The sequence below is a fragment of the Coffea arabica genome, chromosome 2e (genome assembly GCF_036785885.1).
Source record: "Coffea arabica cultivar ET-39 chromosome 2e, Coffea Arabica ET-39 HiFi, whole genome shotgun sequence".
Taxonomy (NCBI): domain Eukaryota; kingdom Viridiplantae; phylum Streptophyta; class Magnoliopsida; order Gentianales; family Rubiaceae; genus Coffea; species Coffea arabica.
In genome coordinates this window covers 14314015-14331378 of record NC_092313.1, presented here as the reverse complement: position 1 = coordinate 14331378, position 17364 = coordinate 14314015, and the positions used below count along the sequence as shown (strand labels likewise).

At 34.5% G+C, this 17364-nt stretch overlaps 2 protein-coding genes across 4 annotated transcripts; one reads left to right on the top strand and one right to left on the bottom strand.

Annotated features, from left to right (window-relative positions):
- Positions 1–364: 364 nt before the first annotated feature.
- Positions 365–7286, bottom strand: LOC140004138 (uncharacterized). Of its 3 annotated transcripts, none has more exons than XM_072079115.1 (5): positions 7152–7286; positions 6895–6983; positions 4271–4393; positions 814–933; positions 365–714 (listed from the first exon to the last, which is right to left on the bottom strand). In XM_072079115.1, the coding sequence occupies exons 2-5, from the start codon at positions 6926–6928 to the stop codon at positions 650–652; spliced, it is 342 nt and encodes a 113-aa protein (XP_071935216.1). In that variant the 5' UTR covers positions 6929–6983; positions 7152–7286; the 3' UTR covers positions 365–649. The 3 variants fall into 3 exon arrangements, with proteins under 3 accessions (XP_071935216.1, XP_071935217.1, XP_027105599.1); XM_072079116.1 differs by having other exon boundaries at positions 7094–7228; XM_027249798.2 differs by having other exon boundaries at positions 6895–7231.
- Positions 7287–10539: 3253 nt separating this feature from the next.
- LOC113726208 (ER lumen protein-retaining receptor A) lies at positions 10540–16776 on the top strand. The gene is made up of 6 exons (XM_027249797.2): positions 10540–10776; positions 13685–13950; positions 15448–15563; positions 16095–16168; positions 16255–16318; positions 16400–16776. The coding sequence occupies exons 1-6, from the start codon at positions 10686–10688 to the stop codon at positions 16434–16436; spliced, it is 648 nt and encodes a 215-aa protein (XP_027105598.2). The 5' UTR covers positions 10540–10685; the 3' UTR covers positions 16437–16776.
- The last annotated feature ends 588 nt before the right edge of the window (positions 16777–17364 follow it).

The window sequence follows — 17364 nt, the reverse complement described above, 5'->3', positions numbered from 1 at the left end:
TCATCTACAATCTCTCCACCACAAAAGAAAAGAAAAAACCAACCCCACCAAGGCCTTGTCATCCTGCTGCATTTCACACATACACCAAAAACAAACTAAACCATCATGTAATAGAGTAAAACAACACTTCTGGCACGTTTTCTAGGAAACTCCCAACTATTTGAGATGCATTAAGCAAGACTTGATTTTAACTGTTAACCAAAGAAATTCGAGATTATCAACAAACCACAATGCTGATAGAAAGCTTACAGAAAACTTCACAAATACCGAGTAAAATGGCCCCAAGACTTCTACAAGAAGCATAGGAGAACAAACCTTTTTCTATTTTACTATTTTACTAGGACAAAATACCACATCAAGTAAATTCTGAAAATGACCAGCTACTTAGCATTTATGTATATTTGCGAATAAACAATTATCACGCGCAACCACATTGACAAGAAATACCATCCACAATATACAGTAGCTGTTTGTTAGGAGGAGTCTATTGCGCATATTAGAAGGGAAGCATCTTACGAAGAACCTCTATATCTTGAACGAAAATCAAACGCCAAGCAGGATTGATTTTTGGCTGAATTTAGCAAGAAATGAGGATGCAGTAATTTACACGATTTACAGTCTCAGTATGATGTTGTATTAGGCTCTCTCTTTAGCTCTCGCGGATCAAATTGGTTGGTTCACTCAAAACATATCTGGGTAGCTCATATTTTGCACCTGCAACAAAAATCTTAAAGTTAAGTACATCCAATAAAAATTATGTTAATTGAAATATCAGAAACTGGAAAAGAAAGTGAAAACTAAATTGCATCACACCTCTCTCATCATAGCAGATTGTCAAGTCTGGGTTTTGAACGATAATACCAGCACTGTCAATGATTGCTTGTGCTAGGGTTAAATCTGCCTCAGCTGCAGCTCGTAATGCATCCCAGATCTCTGAGAATGCAAAAGGATATTCGTTCAATTTGTAGTTTCATTCTAGAACTTCTAAATGTACCACAGTTGCCAGCAACAATGATGGATAAACCACATATATCATGGCATTCTGATACCAAGCAGTACCAGCAGAACCGCTTTCCCAGCACCCAGCAGGGTGGCAAGGTATCTCAGTAATTTCTTAAACCTGGCACAAATATGAACCTCAATGACACCAAAAGACGAAGTGGAGTGTAGAATATGAAGTGAAACACATGAAGACCTATAAGGTGCAGCATAAATGAAGCCAATCAAAAATCAGGGAACAACTCTATTGTGGTATCTCTCTCTCTCTGTTCTATTCAGTCTTAGCTTAACAATCTAAAAAAGATTCGGATATACAACTTTATGATCTGTTCATCCATACATGGAGTCAGACACAAGGAAAGGTAATGGGTGGAAGGGAGATGAAAAAGTAAGTAAAGAAAAACCATGAGATAATTATCCCCATGAGCAGAAGCGTAAAAGTAATAACTGCCACTTCCACCCTCCTCTCCCTCACCCTTTCCCCGCCCCCCCCCCCCCCCCCCCAAAAAAAAAAAAAAAAAACAAAAAAAATATCTGATCGAAGAAACTCAACCAAATAACCATTTGGTTTCATAGGGAGTGGAAGATTGAGTTTACTTATTTGAATTGTACAGATTCAAATATGAACTCTTCAAAAAATCTGTGATTCATCATAAAAAGACACTGCTTTATGTATAACAGTCATCTGAGATTTCTGAAGAATAGAACTTACTTCCTAAAGAAAATCATGCTTCATCAGATTTAACACAGTATACTACACAAAATTTTTTGAGTGACTGCAAAAATGAGGCTAGTGCAAAAGAAATCCAATAGGATCCTAAAACTAACCCAAAACCTCTTGAGGTGTTTTCAATTTTAGGTAAAAGATGATGCATAAATTCCATCCACATATCTAGAGAATTGAGGCTGGTGCAAGGCTGATGAACGACACGACACTGTCAGGATGGGCTTTCACTAGGATACTCTGCATCTATCCACGGGCACTTAAAAGTGAAACTTCAGCTCATGTTCTTCTCCCAAAGATAAATCTTGTTCTACATCTGTAACCTATTCCACTTAACCATATTGCACTTTCAGGCAATGAATGTACAAAGCGATCATGTGGTTAATGGATTTTACAATGACTTGACAATGCCTGAGACATCTGTGATTTGAGGAGTCCAAAAAGGTCATCCAAACTACATCTTGTATTTGGTTCACAAGGCATAGAAAAAGAGATACCCAGACCTCTATCCAAATATGTATGTGGTTCACAAATCAAAAAAATTCAAGTTACTCAAATTAAAATTATTAACCATTTTGCAGCACCAGGCATATGCTCTCCCTACCTGCAGACCCTTAGTCATGACAAGAGAACTATTAGTACAGCCATGGGAAGCATTTATTCTTTCTAAAATACACCAACATCAACCATAATCACTAGATCATTTAACCGGACCCAATCTCACATACAAAGGGTTGATAAAGGTCTCTTGGGATTATGCTAACAGATCAAAAGTGGTGAGATTGTTGCCTCAGCAAGCAAAGGTGCTGTTTAAACCATGTCATAGAGAAAGATGCAATCAAGGTGCTCACAGAAAGAGCTTGTGGCAGGATGAGAGTGGTGACAAGGATATGAACTGAAATGGTGATAAGGAGAACTTGCAGTGCTGGTCTTGTGAAAGAAGACTAGACACTCGAATGTTGCACAAAGGAAAACATAAATGCAATTCTGTTTTCTATTCCCACCCACAACTTGTCCTGTGAGGTCTAGCAGCAACGACTCCCGAAAATACAATAGTACGATGCAGGGTGAGGTAATCAAACTAGGTATGAAAAGAAAGGATGAGGCAGAGGCTGTGAGGAAAGCCATCCCAATTTATAATTATTGTAACCATTGGAGCCTCACTTATGCAGGTTGAACATAGGAATATAAAAGGTCATGTTCAAACTTTAAGATTATAACAATACAGTGTAAGCACAAGGGACCATTTCATACTCAAATGCACTCCTTCCTACAAGACGTTTCAAACAAAGAACCGCATCCAAAGTTACGATTACCAGGATTAATTTACAAATGTATTTTGTAAAGAATGCAAAGCAAAACCATTCCACAGCATAGGCATCTGTACAAGCTAAAGCAGAGGAATTGAATCAAATTTATTCATTTTATAAAAGAGCAACTCAATATTTTATGTATCATTACAAAACAAAACAAGATGTCATGCCATGGCGATCCTAGCATTAAACGAGTGTCTAGCTACAAGCATTGAGTTCACTGATTATATACCACAGAAACCTATAACTAGAGACTTGATTTAATTTCAAAATCTCTGCGATCCAAATTAAGCATCTATTGCATATGACTCCAAAAATAATTTTGAATAGTAGATGTTGCCGATGAAGGGAAATCAAAGCGGGAAAATCAATTTATAGCTTTTCACTTCAAGTGATATAAAGAAAATGGATATATGTAGTCATTCCGAAATACTCACATTCTGTATCTCAATATGTTTATAACATGTTTTGAAAGTCAAGGTACCTCTGAATAATTGGGTTTCCTCTTTCTTTCTTTCTTTTTTTTTTGGGGGGGGGGGGGGGGGGGGGGGGGTTTGTGGTTCGGGGGAGGCCAAGACAAACCATGTGAGACAGGCTGAGTTTCATTTTAGACTTAGGTTGAGCTGTTTTTCAAAAATTACCCCCTTTAGAGCAAAAAGAACGAATGTGACGGTGTCCTATTAGTTAGCTTGCTCTTCTTACTTTTGTACATTTCCACATTCATTTTTCGGCAAAGTTTCTTTTTTATAACAACTATATTCAAACTCTAAGTATGAAACTGGGGAGCTTCTTGAAGCTATACAGTACCTTCATAGAGAAGAGAGGTCAAACAAGCAAAATAAATAATGGACAGGCAGCATATTAAAATAAAAGCCATATCTGATTTATACAAAACAAAACAGATATAAAATAGCCTAAACTCCAAGAAATGGAAATTGGAATGTTGATAACAAATGAATATTTGTAAAGGTAATGCTTTTACTACAGACATTAGAGTAAATGTTTCTTTTTGGGTTACTCTTTTGGCAAAACTAACATGATCGTGTTCCTATATCGCTTAGGAGATTAAGTTTCAGAAGACTCTAAATGGACAAATCTATGGGATACGCTGCTAAATTCAGTTTTGCATATAGTTTTATACTGGATACTTCAAATTATCTTGTGACAAATTTAACAAATGAAGGCGGCTAAAAATAATAGTAAAAAAGTAAAACTGAACAATTGAAAAGACAACCTTTGCGACCACCGTAATGAGGAGCAGTATCCCAGAACTCATCACGCATCTGTACAAGCTGAGCCCTAGTTATTGGTTCTGAATGCTTCCAAGGCTTTGGCTTTCGTATCTTTTTAACAGGTTCTGCAAAATATTTACATGTAATGAGTTAAAAAAATAGCAATGTTCAAGCACAACAGAACTGGCAAATTTTATTTATTAAAACGTGCAAGGACATGTCTTATCTCCACTAGTCAAGATAGAGCAAACATACACTTAAATTAACTATCTACATCTATGAAGCCACAAAACTAGGAAGAATTGAATGACTTGATTCCCAAAACTTAATGTAGTCTGGCATGTCAATAAGATTGTACCTTTTACAATCCTACCCCCTGTGCTTCAGCATCTCTTCCAACATATTCATAAAGAACATTCCTGAAATCTACCTATTTTAAAGCCACAAGGCTCTCTCCATACAATTCTTTCCACTCATATGATGTTGAAAATTTAGAAAGGTATTTTTGATAAGTTTTATTGGCAACTTGCACAGCTTTCCGCTCTTTCACTTTCTACAACAGTATAATGCTTCTGTAGCACTCATGTTGTCAGAATTTCGTCTTTTCATTCTTCTGTTCAGCAATAGAAGATTTACTAAATTTTAAATGGCCTACAAATATCTAGCAGACAGAAATACTACAGCTTCTAAAACTACACTCAAGAATGTAAGATTAAACATCCTATGGAAAGAATGGCAAAATTAGTACAAATTTTAGGAAGAGAGCAGCACAATCGAAATAAAGCTAAAGAGCTTCAGAGAAAACAGACCTGACACAGTGTTTATAGAATAAGAGAGGAAAGGGTTACTCACAGACATAAGAACCATTTGGAGTTTACCTAACTTAGATTCATGCTTTCTAAGCTTGAATTCATTTAAATTAATGAAAAATAATTAAGGAGTAAAATCATGGTACAACCTGACACATATTTTAAGAAAAGACACTACAGTATATTGCCCAATAAAAAGACTGCATTGACACAAACTAAACATAAGGCTTGTTATGCAGTGGGAGCAAGATAAATATAGGATACTTAACAAAGGTCACTCCAATCCAAACAGAACACTTAACCACAGAACACATGATCATGGTATCATCATGCGACAGTTCAGGTGCAAATGACATTTTTAATCATCTAAGTTTCCACGCCTCCTAAGAAAGATAATATGATACAATAGGTGTGAAAATAACAGTACCAATAACTATATAAGAACCAGGAAAAGGCTAAAATAGTATGACAGCTGAAATGCAGCGTCATGCTTTCTTAAAGAGGTCTATCAGTTGATTGATAAGAATCTAGAAAGACAGGCTAATAATTATTATCCGGAACAAGAGCAGGTAAAAGCTTTGGGTAATAGCAGTGGATGCCTATGACAAATACAGCAGCTTTAGGCAACACTTTTCCGCATAACAGGCTTTATATCCCTGTACAAAGCAGTCTATCCATTCCATCTAAATCATCTTATTTTTTTTGAAATTCTCAGGATACGCTAACATGACATATTACTATTCCCAAAAAGGTGTGATTTGAAGGATATTCTGTTTCTATTTGATCATAGGACGTCTTAAGATTAAATCATTGTCCAGGGAAAAAGTATTTTCCCAATATTCTCTAATTTTGTTAGACAATGTAGAAATACTAATAAATGCTATATTATTCTCCTTTAACTTAAGAATCTTCATTTTCATATGCAAAAGCTCAAGTGTCTTTTTCTTTATGAAAAGCAATGCCATATTCCAGACCACCTATTGGTATGTTCTCCACCTTCATAAAAAGAAATATTCAAGAGATTGTGCTAGTGGAAAGGTATCTGAAGTTCTTGGATAAAGATATGTGTATTTTATATTGTCCCTGCATATAAAGATGGTTACTTCGGTTGTAAAAACATGAATTTTCAAGTCATTCAACTATTAGCTCATTTCATAGCTAAATTGTCAAGGCCTTCAACTAAAATCCTAAAATACCACATAGTTTTTCAAATTTTTTCACAACCAAGAAAAAGGGAAAAGCACAAGAAAAAGAAACTGATATCTTCATTCAATCAAGAATGAAATCCATGAACATCCGTAAAAAAAAAAAAAAAGAATCTGATTCAAGTACATGAAGTAGATTACCACACAGGAAAAGCTCAAGTCCCCAAAAAGAATTCTTGATATCTAGCGTACTGAAATGCCAAGCCCAAAATAACAAATTACATTAAAAAAGAAATGAAAAGAAAAGATTGCAGCTATATAGGCAAACGCACTATCTTACCAGAAAACCATCATGGTAAATTGGTAATAATTAGGAACCACGTACATTTCAGCTGAAGCATACGAAAAATTCCAAAACCCCACGATAGAAAACAGAACCAACTCACAAAATCAATCAAGAACTTCCAAGAAAGCACCACTAATTAAGTCTAACTTCAAAATAAACAGAGAGAGAAAAAGTCAACTTCAAGAAAGTCCCAGAACCCAAAATCATCCAAAACAGCTACCAGATATTCAATCAGATAATAACTCAAATGGGTTATCAAGAAATCATCTAAACAAACAAACAAGCCACGAATTACTGGATAGAAAAGCAAAAGCAAAAGCAAAAACCTTCTTTTTTGGCACGCGATCCAGCGCACCCCATGATTTAGAGTTGATCTTTCTCCCCACGATATAGAACCTCTATATCTACAGATATGCTGGAAAGACAGAGAGAAAAAGGGTTGCAGTGAAATTTGGATTATGTTCTAGTATTTTCAAGAAAGAAGGTGATTTTGCGTGCTCACAACTCTAGCTATTTATATCCTACCTATGTACCATGTGTATTTTACTGTATTTTGTACAGCAACGGAAGGAGAAGCTAGTACCTTTTCTAGAGGTGATGAGAAAGAGAGAGAGACTGAGAGAGAGGGACACACAGTCCACCTGCTTTCAACCCTTTCTGGCCCTCTGCTATATTTTTGCCTTGTGCTACTGAAGGCTAGTTCGTTGCACTGGCCCTACTTGGATTGTACATTAATTATTTGGAAATGTATTATTAAGATGAACATTTTCCCCTTGTGATGTACATTAGGTAAGATTAGATAGTTGAAAGATAAAAATATTGATTAAGAAATGTATTTATAATAAAATGATTTTAACATATAGGAGTAGTAGGTAGAAAGATAGTTGAAAAATGAAAAAAAAAATGATTGAAAAATATTTTTATAATGTGATTTTTTTGACAAATTTTGTTAGTATTAGAAGATGAGATTCTTGAAATTGACCATAAAGATTCACTTTTAGGAAGAGTAAAATGCTGGATCAAACATAATAAATAATAATTGAGTTTCAAATTTTGGACCAAACAGGGTCCAAGAAAAATTAGAGGCATTCTTTTTTTTTTTTTGAGGAAAATTAGAGATATCCTTGAGTTTACAAAAGGAAAAGAATGAATAGATTGGAGAGGCTAACATGGCATGGGGCAAATGGAGGAGGTTAAAGGATTTCTAATATTTTCTTTGGTAGAAATTTTCTTCTTCTTCTTCTTCCTCCATTGATTAGACCATCTGGACTAGCAAGAAACCACAAAAAATATTGGATTGTATTTTTCTGGATTTTTTGTACTGGATTGTATTTTTCTGGATTTTTTGTAGAAAAATTACTGTAGCGATTTGATATATGTGAGTTAAAAAGGTGATTGAAAAATGTGTTCACGGAAAACGTGATAATTTTTTTTTAAAAAAAAAAAATGGCAATCCAAACACCCGTTCCTCATTTTTTTTGGAGAATGGTGTTACTAAACCTTCAATTTGACTTGAATGTTTTTGGTAGCAGATGCAAAATGAGCATGTAAATTTTATTAAAGAGTGGTTAGGATCAACTATGTGTTGCTCATATTGACGATGGTTTATTATCAAAGATGAACTTTTGGAGGAGTTGAGACAAGGGCTATTTGTAATTATGAAGGAATCAATCTTAAAACTTTTATTGATCTCAATCTTGAGTTGAATATAAGCATGTTTCGTAGGTTAGTCTTTTGTGACAATTCGATGATAAAAGAGTATGCAAAGGAAATGATTGTAACAAAAGAAAAGAAAAGGGTCATGACCTCGTCAAATCATACTACTATGTAGTAAGTTCACAACTTGAGAATTAAGGTTCATTTTTCTCCAATAATAAATTTTGAAGATGTATGCACAAGGGTCTCGTGGTGAAGTAATATTATCGTCCTTTTTAGTTAGGATTATAGAGAGGAAAAAGAATCAATTGAATACGTAGTTATAAAGTTGTAATAGACAGTCTATACTTGAGACAATAATTGACCACATAATTTGCACGAAGAAATTTAAATAAAACTATCAAGTTTGATTCTTATCAAGTTTTAGGAAGGCATTCCAGGGTAGGGAAACTCAACAATAGAAATACCTACTTGAGAGTTATCCAAACACAACAATAAGCCGTAAAAGCCCTTCTTGTGTCCCGTCAATTTCTTGGCAACTTGCATGGACAAAAATGTGCTCCGTGGAGAAAACGGAAACTTAGCAAGTGGTATCTCAAGACTGCTGCCACTGGTCATTTGGTCCAGTGGTCATCACCATTAAAGGTGATGCTGGAGGTCAGGGGTTCAATCCTTGCCTCCCACAAATTTGTCATAATTTGTGGCGGTCTTAATTGACCTTCATCGATGGAGTCTGTACTCACATCGAACCCTCTCCCCTTCCCCTTAGACTAGACTAGATTAGGTTATAGGACATCTATCGTTTCGACAAAAAAAAAGGTATCTCAAGACTGCTAGCCAACACAAGTTGACTCAGTTGATAAGAATTGATCACTTTCTTACAAGAAATTATATGTTTGAATTCCACTATTGATGTGAGGATTTGCCTAATACTTAATTCAATTCGAGATAAATTTCCTTCAAATAACCTTATTATTAGACGATGAGGTATAACATAAGAATAGTTAAAAATTGCATGATTTTAGAGGATAAGTCTCAATTATACATAATAACATCCATAATTATTTATTTTATTTCAAAAGTTTTCTTGTCAAAGACATATGTACAAGAAAGTGATTTTCTCGTTTCTTTGCCTCACTTTCCTTTAGTTCACATTTTCACGTACTTTTTCATACAGTCTTACCATCAAACAAATTTTTTAAACACATATATTTGTTTTTAAACACGTATATTTATTTGGACACATGTAGATACCATGATATCTTCAAATTGTCACCCACACACATTAGTTTGGACATGTGTGAATTTTTTTTCGATAAGTCTCTTTTACAATGACAATTTATACTTTAATATATATGAATGAACGCTTGCAATATATATAAATTCGGAGATAAAATCCAAATAAAAATGATGTAACATACACTAAAACCTGTTAATATATGTACTTTCAATATATATATATATATATGAAAGATTTATCATGTTTATGTTTAATGATAATTGTAAACGTCTTCTTACTAGTCCCGTTGGCTCAATGCTGTCTTGTTTGGAAAGTCAATTTCCCCCAAAAATTTTTGACCTTTTCCATATATATATATTTATCAAACACCTTTTTACCTTACATATATCAAATTGCTACAGTACATTTTTTTACAAAAACTCAAGAAAATAGTAATCCAAAGGAACCTAAATTTGTTTTTGAAATCCGTAAAAGAGCTTTGTACTTGTACACCCCTGTTAGGAGTAAATTAACAAGTAGAAATGATTAATCACTGACTCGTACTGGCCTTTATTTATATAGAAGGGAAATTTTTTTTTTTAAAGTCTCTTTCTTTTGATTATACAAATACCACCATTTCCATTTAGTTTTACTTTTTTTTTTTGGATGAATAATTTTTACTTTTTCTTGAGAAGAAAGTAAGACTGATAACGATAAGATGATGTGACATACCGAATGATTAGAAATTAAATAAATTAAAAACTCCAAAAATTGATAGTCAGATTTTAGAATCATAAAAAGTCAATAGCGCAACTTTTAGCACCACAATTTATTGATTTGTTTGTATAAAATAATAAAGGAATTATTACTTGATATTTGGAAAAAAATAAAAAAAAATAGAACTGAATAGATTATTAGAAGCATCTTCAAAGAAAAAAAAGAATTAATTCCCCAAAAACCATTTTTTGGAGAAAAAATTATATTATGCCATAACGTGGCCTAAGTCATCCACGCAACACCGAACAGCCTCTGCCACGTCATTACACTGCCCCCCCCCCCCGCTCCCTCAACTCCCAAAAAAAAAAGGAAAAATTAAAACCAACACACACTCACATACTTCTCATTCATTCCTTTGCGTTCTTCCGACGTTTAAAACCCATCTCTCTCTGTCCCTCTCATTCACTTTCTCTCACTAAACTCTGGAATTTACCACTCCTCTGCCTAAAATCTCAGGGTGCAAAGATGAATATATTCAGATTAGCTGGTGATATGACGCATTTGATGAGTATTTTAGTACTTCTTCTCAAAATTTACGCCACGAAATCATGCTCAGGTCCGGCTATTTTGCCCCATTTTTTTCGCTTTTATTTGACTAATTCTGTGTTTTTGGTGCGAAGAGCTTAAATTTACGTTTTTAATTTTTGAGCACGTTTTGTTTCAGATTTTTGTCAGTGGAACTAATTGTTTTTAGGTTTCAGGAATTATTTAAATTTATTTTAAGCTAGCATTAGTGTCTGGAATAGAGTTATCTCGGGTTTATGCTAGTAATTACTGTATTCATCTAATTGGAGTAATTTAATAATGTAAAAAAAGGCGAAAGAAAAGAAAAGAAAAAGGCATGGTATAATTGGATGGAGATACGAAGATGTTAGAAGTGAGTATTGTAGATGTAGATTATGCATTCCGAGTTACTTGAACAATTTGGGATTAACTTTACTGTTAGTATTTCAGGCTGTGGTTTATTTTTGTTACTTGCTTGCAATTTTCCCAAAATTAGGTCCTCGTTTGGAAGGTGAGAAGGAAAATAAAACAGGCAGGAGTTAAGTTAAGTTTGCATACATAAAATGATGTTGTGCACTGGGTGTATCATTTGATAGTTGATGTCTGAGTGGTTGAGTTTGTTGGACTGAGTTATTTAGGATGGAAATGTTTGCCTCCTTCATATGTTTGGCAGGTTTTATGTAGCCGTGTAGGTATATGTAGAGGTTTTACATCCATATGTAACTTTACAGCATGATTTGATATTACTATTAGATTGATTAGGGCTTTGCTCCTGTGTGAATGAGTTGATCCTATATATGTAAGCAACAAACTCTTTGAGATCTTTCTTTTGTTCTTTTTTTTTTCTTTAGCTGATGAAACTACGCTGAGATGCTTATGAAGTCTACCCTTAGATAAACATTTCAAAATATTAGTTGTGCTTATAAGCTTTTAGCAAAGTAGTGTTTTCAGTGTTTAACATTTTTTTTATTCAATCCCAGTAGATCAAAGAAATGTACAACATACAAGATCTGAACAAGGTTATACCCATGTTTGGGACTATGATAATATATATCTCTCTGTCTCTCTCTCTCTCTCTCTAAAGTTGATTTGGCCAGTTAGATCTCGCTTAGTTATTTTTCTAAGAATGAAGTAGATGCACATGAAATGTGTTTTGATGGATTCTGCGTTTGGCATTAGCTATTGGTCTGACTGTCAGCCTGCATATAATTGGGCATGTCCAGGGGTGCAAATAGAAATGATGCAGTTTCATTTGATTGAGAATTGGAAGAATACTCAGAAAAGTTGAAGAATGGTTCACTTAAACAAATTGTACATAAATTAACTAGTATAGGGTACATAACTGATTGGGGAAAATATATATTGAAAAGCAAGTGGGTTGATAACGATCTCAAAGATTTACATCATCTTTCTATCAGAGTCAAGGAAGATAAATTAGCTAATATTCCCTAGGATTCTGCATTTTGTAATCTCCTTTTTGTCCAAGAAGAATTCTTGTCAAGCTTGTGGGAATTATGCAACATGACATGCTGAGGAATGACCGCACTAACCCGGGGTTTCCTGATGAAGTTTCCTGCTTGAGTATAAACTGCATGTCATAAATTTTTTCCTTTTGTTTAGAACATCAAAATTGGGACAATCTTCTTTTGCTTTTAAGAGGACTGGTGGATCTTCATTGGAAAATCTTGAATTCTGCTTTTGAACTTGCTGCTTGCTTTATGCTGCCCACACATGCAAATGTTCTGTTTGAAATTTTGGTTTTGTGTTTAATTATTGATTTTCTTAGATGTAGGGAAAATATGAGGGAGCAATTACTATACAGTAAATTGGAAAGATCAGAAGCAATAGCTGTAGTAAAAAATGCTGGAAAATACATACTGGAATGAAATATTTGCTATATGCTCAGAGAAAAGTATATAATTACTCCAAACCCAAACAAGAAGTCCTCAAAGCTTTTTTTAATAAACTTTATGTTTTGCAGTCCATCCAGCTGCTGTAGAGATGATTTGTATTGCATTTTTGATCAATTGTCAAAAAAAAAAAGGTGATACAACAATTCCTAGTGGAACAAAAAGTTAAAATAACTTTGCTGGATTGTGATTCTCTATCAGAAGTTTGATTTGATACAAGATGTTTGTTATTTGGATGTTTGGTACAAGCTGCTTGCTAATGAAGAATGTAGGAAAATTATTTCATTCTTTTCTTTGGGTGAAAGGAAGGTGGGTGAGGAGCTGCCATTTTGATATTCATCATCATGTCAAGATTGTTGAGAAGTGGCCGTTGTGTATTCTATGTTTCCAGTGATGCTTGAATAGTTAGCTTTTCCAAATAAGTATTTTTGCAACCGTCTGTAGCTCAGTGAAGCTGATTTATCCTTGGTTCTGACTGCAAATGTATGAGACTCAGACTAATGTGTATAAGATTCTCTGAGGTATTAATGGGGTATTTGACTTGTTGTGTTAGACAAGATTTTAAGTGCAATGCTTTACATTCCAGCAATTCTATTATGACTTTTTTTGGGTAGTATCTCATTGGATGAGTTGAATGTGAGTAAAACTGTATGAATTCCTTGTTGATTATAAATTCGTCTGTTTGTCTTGGAAAATGACTGCGTGTGTGCCGGGGGGACTTCGACTGGTATTGTTTTCCTTATCCGTGGGACTGAGAATTTACATTTCTGCTCATGGTCCTAGTTTAACTCGCGGTGTTTCATTAGTCATGCATGTGGAAATTGGATGTTTTGCTTTTATCTTTAGGAGGGATTGCTGATAGGATCCAGTTTGGTAGTTTGAGTTTACAGATTGAGTGATGAGCTCATCATCGAGCTGAACAACTATTTGATTTTAGTGTTTGAGTAGACTGCTACTTTTTTTGCATCTATCTTCAGAGATATGTGTCTAGTGACATTTGTTGGATTTAAAAAAGCTGGAAGAATCTGAATTTGTTGATAATTTATTTAGGGATTTCATTGAAGACACAGGAGCTGTATGCGGTTGTCTTTTTGGCTCGGTACTTGGATCTGCTTACTGATTTCTTCTCTTTGTACAATACCGTGATGAAAGTGGTGTTTATTGTGAGCTCTCTGGCAATTGTGTGGTGTATGCGGTATCACCGAGCTGTGAGGCGCACATATGATCGTGAACTGGACACATTTCGCCATTACTTTCTTATTCTGGGTAGCTTTGTCTTGGCTCTCATTTTTCATGAGAAATTCACAGTTCGGGAGGTAAACTTCTTGTTTTGCAGTTGTTTTGTTCGATTTATTTGTGTCTATATATTTTGTCTGAAAGTTTTGAAAGCCATTCATGATTACCAAATAGTTTGTCTAGATTGTAACAGGAATTAATTATGTGAGTGGTAATGTTGTGACTTGCAAAACTCTAGAACTTAGCTTGCCACCTCTGGCTGAGTATCAGATTAGCCTTTATCTATTAAAAGAACTTCCGAATTTGGTGTAGTGATTAGAGTGATTTATGATATTTGAAGGCTGAAATTTTCTTCTGTTTGTGAAAACTTCAACCTTAAGCATAATTACATTCAATGTGATAATTGAGATTGTAATTTTAGTTTTCCTTTGAGATTGTACCTTAGTTATTAACTTCTAGGGACTATTGTGCTTAGTTTAGTACTTATTGATTTTTAGACCCACAGTGAAGGCAAAGGAAAGGAAGAGAAAATGTGCTGGTATGGAGCACAAGGATTTCTTTCTCAATTTCTCTTTGGACTAACAACTTTTGACTGCGGTTGAAATTTGGCATAATGGAAAGCTTTTGATGTCTAAATGTAGATATTTATTTCTTATTTTTGCTTGCAATTAGTTTTTTCTTCTTGATTTTCTTTGGTAACAGGAGAACGATTTTCTCATATTTCGTTTGCTTTTCCTCCCAAAACACTAAGCTGCAAATAGGTCCGGAATGTTCTTGAAATAAATGTAGTAAGATGATTGAAAAACTTGTTTCTCAAATGCCAATGTTTATCAGAAGAAAAAATGTGCTCAAGTCGAGGAATATAATTGCCTTCACATTTTTCTCTTCACTCTAATTTATGGCTTTTGACAGAGGTTGATATTTGACGTAATTGAGAGTTGTTGATGTCTAAGTGTAGATTTTTATTTCTTATTTTTGCTTACAATTAATTTTTCTTATTGTTTTTCTTTAGAAACAAGAAAACGAGTTTCTCAAAATTCATTCTCTTTTCCTCTTTTTAATGTTAAGTTGTAAATAGGGCCTGAATGTTCTTGAACTAAGATTTAGTAAGCTGATTAAACAACTTTTTGGTCAACTCCAACATTTATCATTACTTGTACAATTTTTGCATCTGGTTAGAAAATGAACTATATAGATCAAATTTAAGAAATGTGATCTTTGAATCTTATGTGATTTTTCTGCCTGAAGATATTTCTGGATCTTTTATTCTTTAAAGGACAAATAAGATGAGGCAAAGACAACCTGAGGCTCTCTTTTTACTCCATCTGTCATGTGGAAAATTAGTTGACACTATACTAATCCATGGAATCAAGAATTATATCATTGCTTGCTCTTATGTCCTGACATGTATTCTAGTGCTTCTTGCATCTATTATCTAAAGCTTATGCACAAGTTGGTTCCACACAATTTTCACTCACACCAATTTATTTCTGAAGTTGTCATCAATATTTATTTTTCTGTTCACAGATCTAATTACCCCACTTGTTTTGCTCATTACATTTCTGATATCATTGCAGATATTTTGGGCATTTTCAATATACTTGGAGGCTGTTGCAATTCTTCCCCAGTTGGTTCTATTGCAAAGAAGTGGGAATGTGGACAATCTGACTGGACAATATGTCTTCTTTCTTGGGTATTTTAGACTTTCCTTTTGTTTGACTACTTCTCAGAAATACGACTTAGTTAACTTTACTTGGTTTGGAATGTGACTTTGGGGACTGTCTAATATCTTTCCAAACTTTTTATTGATTGTTTACGTTGTCTTGAATTAATTTTTCCTTGATCATTTTGGACTTTTTTAATCTACCAAAAGTTGAAATTCTTTTTTTTTTTTTTTCTGTCTGATGGTAAGTTGTATTTTCCTTGGACCTAAAACCTGAATGTATCTCCCTTGCACTGAATTTTCATGAGGAGGCATTCACTAATCATAGCATAAGCAGAAGCATGAGTAGTTGTCTTTATGAATCTAGTTTCATGCAACATCCACAATAATGTTGAAACAATTTCAGCTTTAGAGATATGCCCCGATACGCAATGGTGCTTATGCAGGATGGTTGCAATAGTACCTCTACCGAGACATAGTTGCAATATACTTGTCTAAAAAGTTGATGGATATCTTGGATTCACTCTGCTTAGCCTTTGTTTGTTTGTTATATGATTACAGGGCTTATCGCGGGTTCTACATCTTGAACTGGATTTACCGCTATTTCACAGAGGCACATTTCGGTCGATGGATAGGTAAGAGTTTTGACAGTGGGGTGTATTATTCTAACATTTAACCTTAGTTTATAACATTTTACCCTAAACGTTTTACTTTTTCTCAGCTTCCATCTCTGGTCTCGTCCAAACAGCGCTTTATGCAGATTTCTTCTATTACTACTTTCTCAGGTAACTAGATCTAAACTTAGTAATGATGGATCGTTCTGGTTCTGTAATGTACAAAAACTAACCCAGAAATTGGTTTTGCAGCTGGAAAAACAACGCCAAGCTTAAGTTGCCAGCATAAATACAAGCTTGCTCATAATTGATACTTCTTCTGCTATAATCACTAAAAGTTTGCTGCTGACAGAACTTGCCTACAAGATAAAACTTGTTATCAGATGGAATTATCTTGTTTGCAAAGTCAAATTGATTTGACAGTGTTAGATGACGAATCTACTAGCTTAGCTCATACCATCTTTCTGATTAGTTGAAATACCCCTGTTCATATCAAAGGGAATGTTTTAAAAGTTTGTTTACATTCCCATATAACGTAGAGCTGATTGTAGAAGTTCAGAATCAAAGGTGGATAATTTTTTTTCTCTGCTCCTGCAAAATACTGATTCTTATTGCCACAGTTTCGACGATGAACGAGCCTTTAGACTAATCTTCATTTCCTGTTTTCCCCCTTTTCATTTATCTTTTTACGTGCAAGCACACAACTACTTAGAAGGTTGGTTCTTGGATACTACCTTCAGCTAGAGGGCAATTGCAATTTCCAATTGACCTCTATTTCAAACCAGAAGGTTGGTAAGTTGGTTTAGGAAGCCAGGATACATGTGAGGGCGTAAAGTTTCAAAGCCAGGTGGTTGGTCGTGTTTTCAATTTGTTTTGCTCCTTGGCTGTGTAAATTTTCAGTCGTACAGTTTGAAGTTGGAATGTTCATCTATTGGTGTTCAGGTTGTAATGCAGATGAAAGTGACATTTGGATTCCGAAACTTGTCGAGATAAACTAATTTTGTCATCGACCAATTTGCATGGTTGCTTGGTTATCTCTCTTTGCCCTGAGATAAACAACTAAAAGAGAAGTTTACTCGTAAATGTTTATGCAAATTGCTGCTTCATTTCGAGAAAATTTTTGAAGAATAGTAAAAATATAACAAACCCTTTGACCTTTTCCTACTTATTATCGTAGAAATGGTCAAAATCAACTTCCAACCATCCTCCTGTTGGCT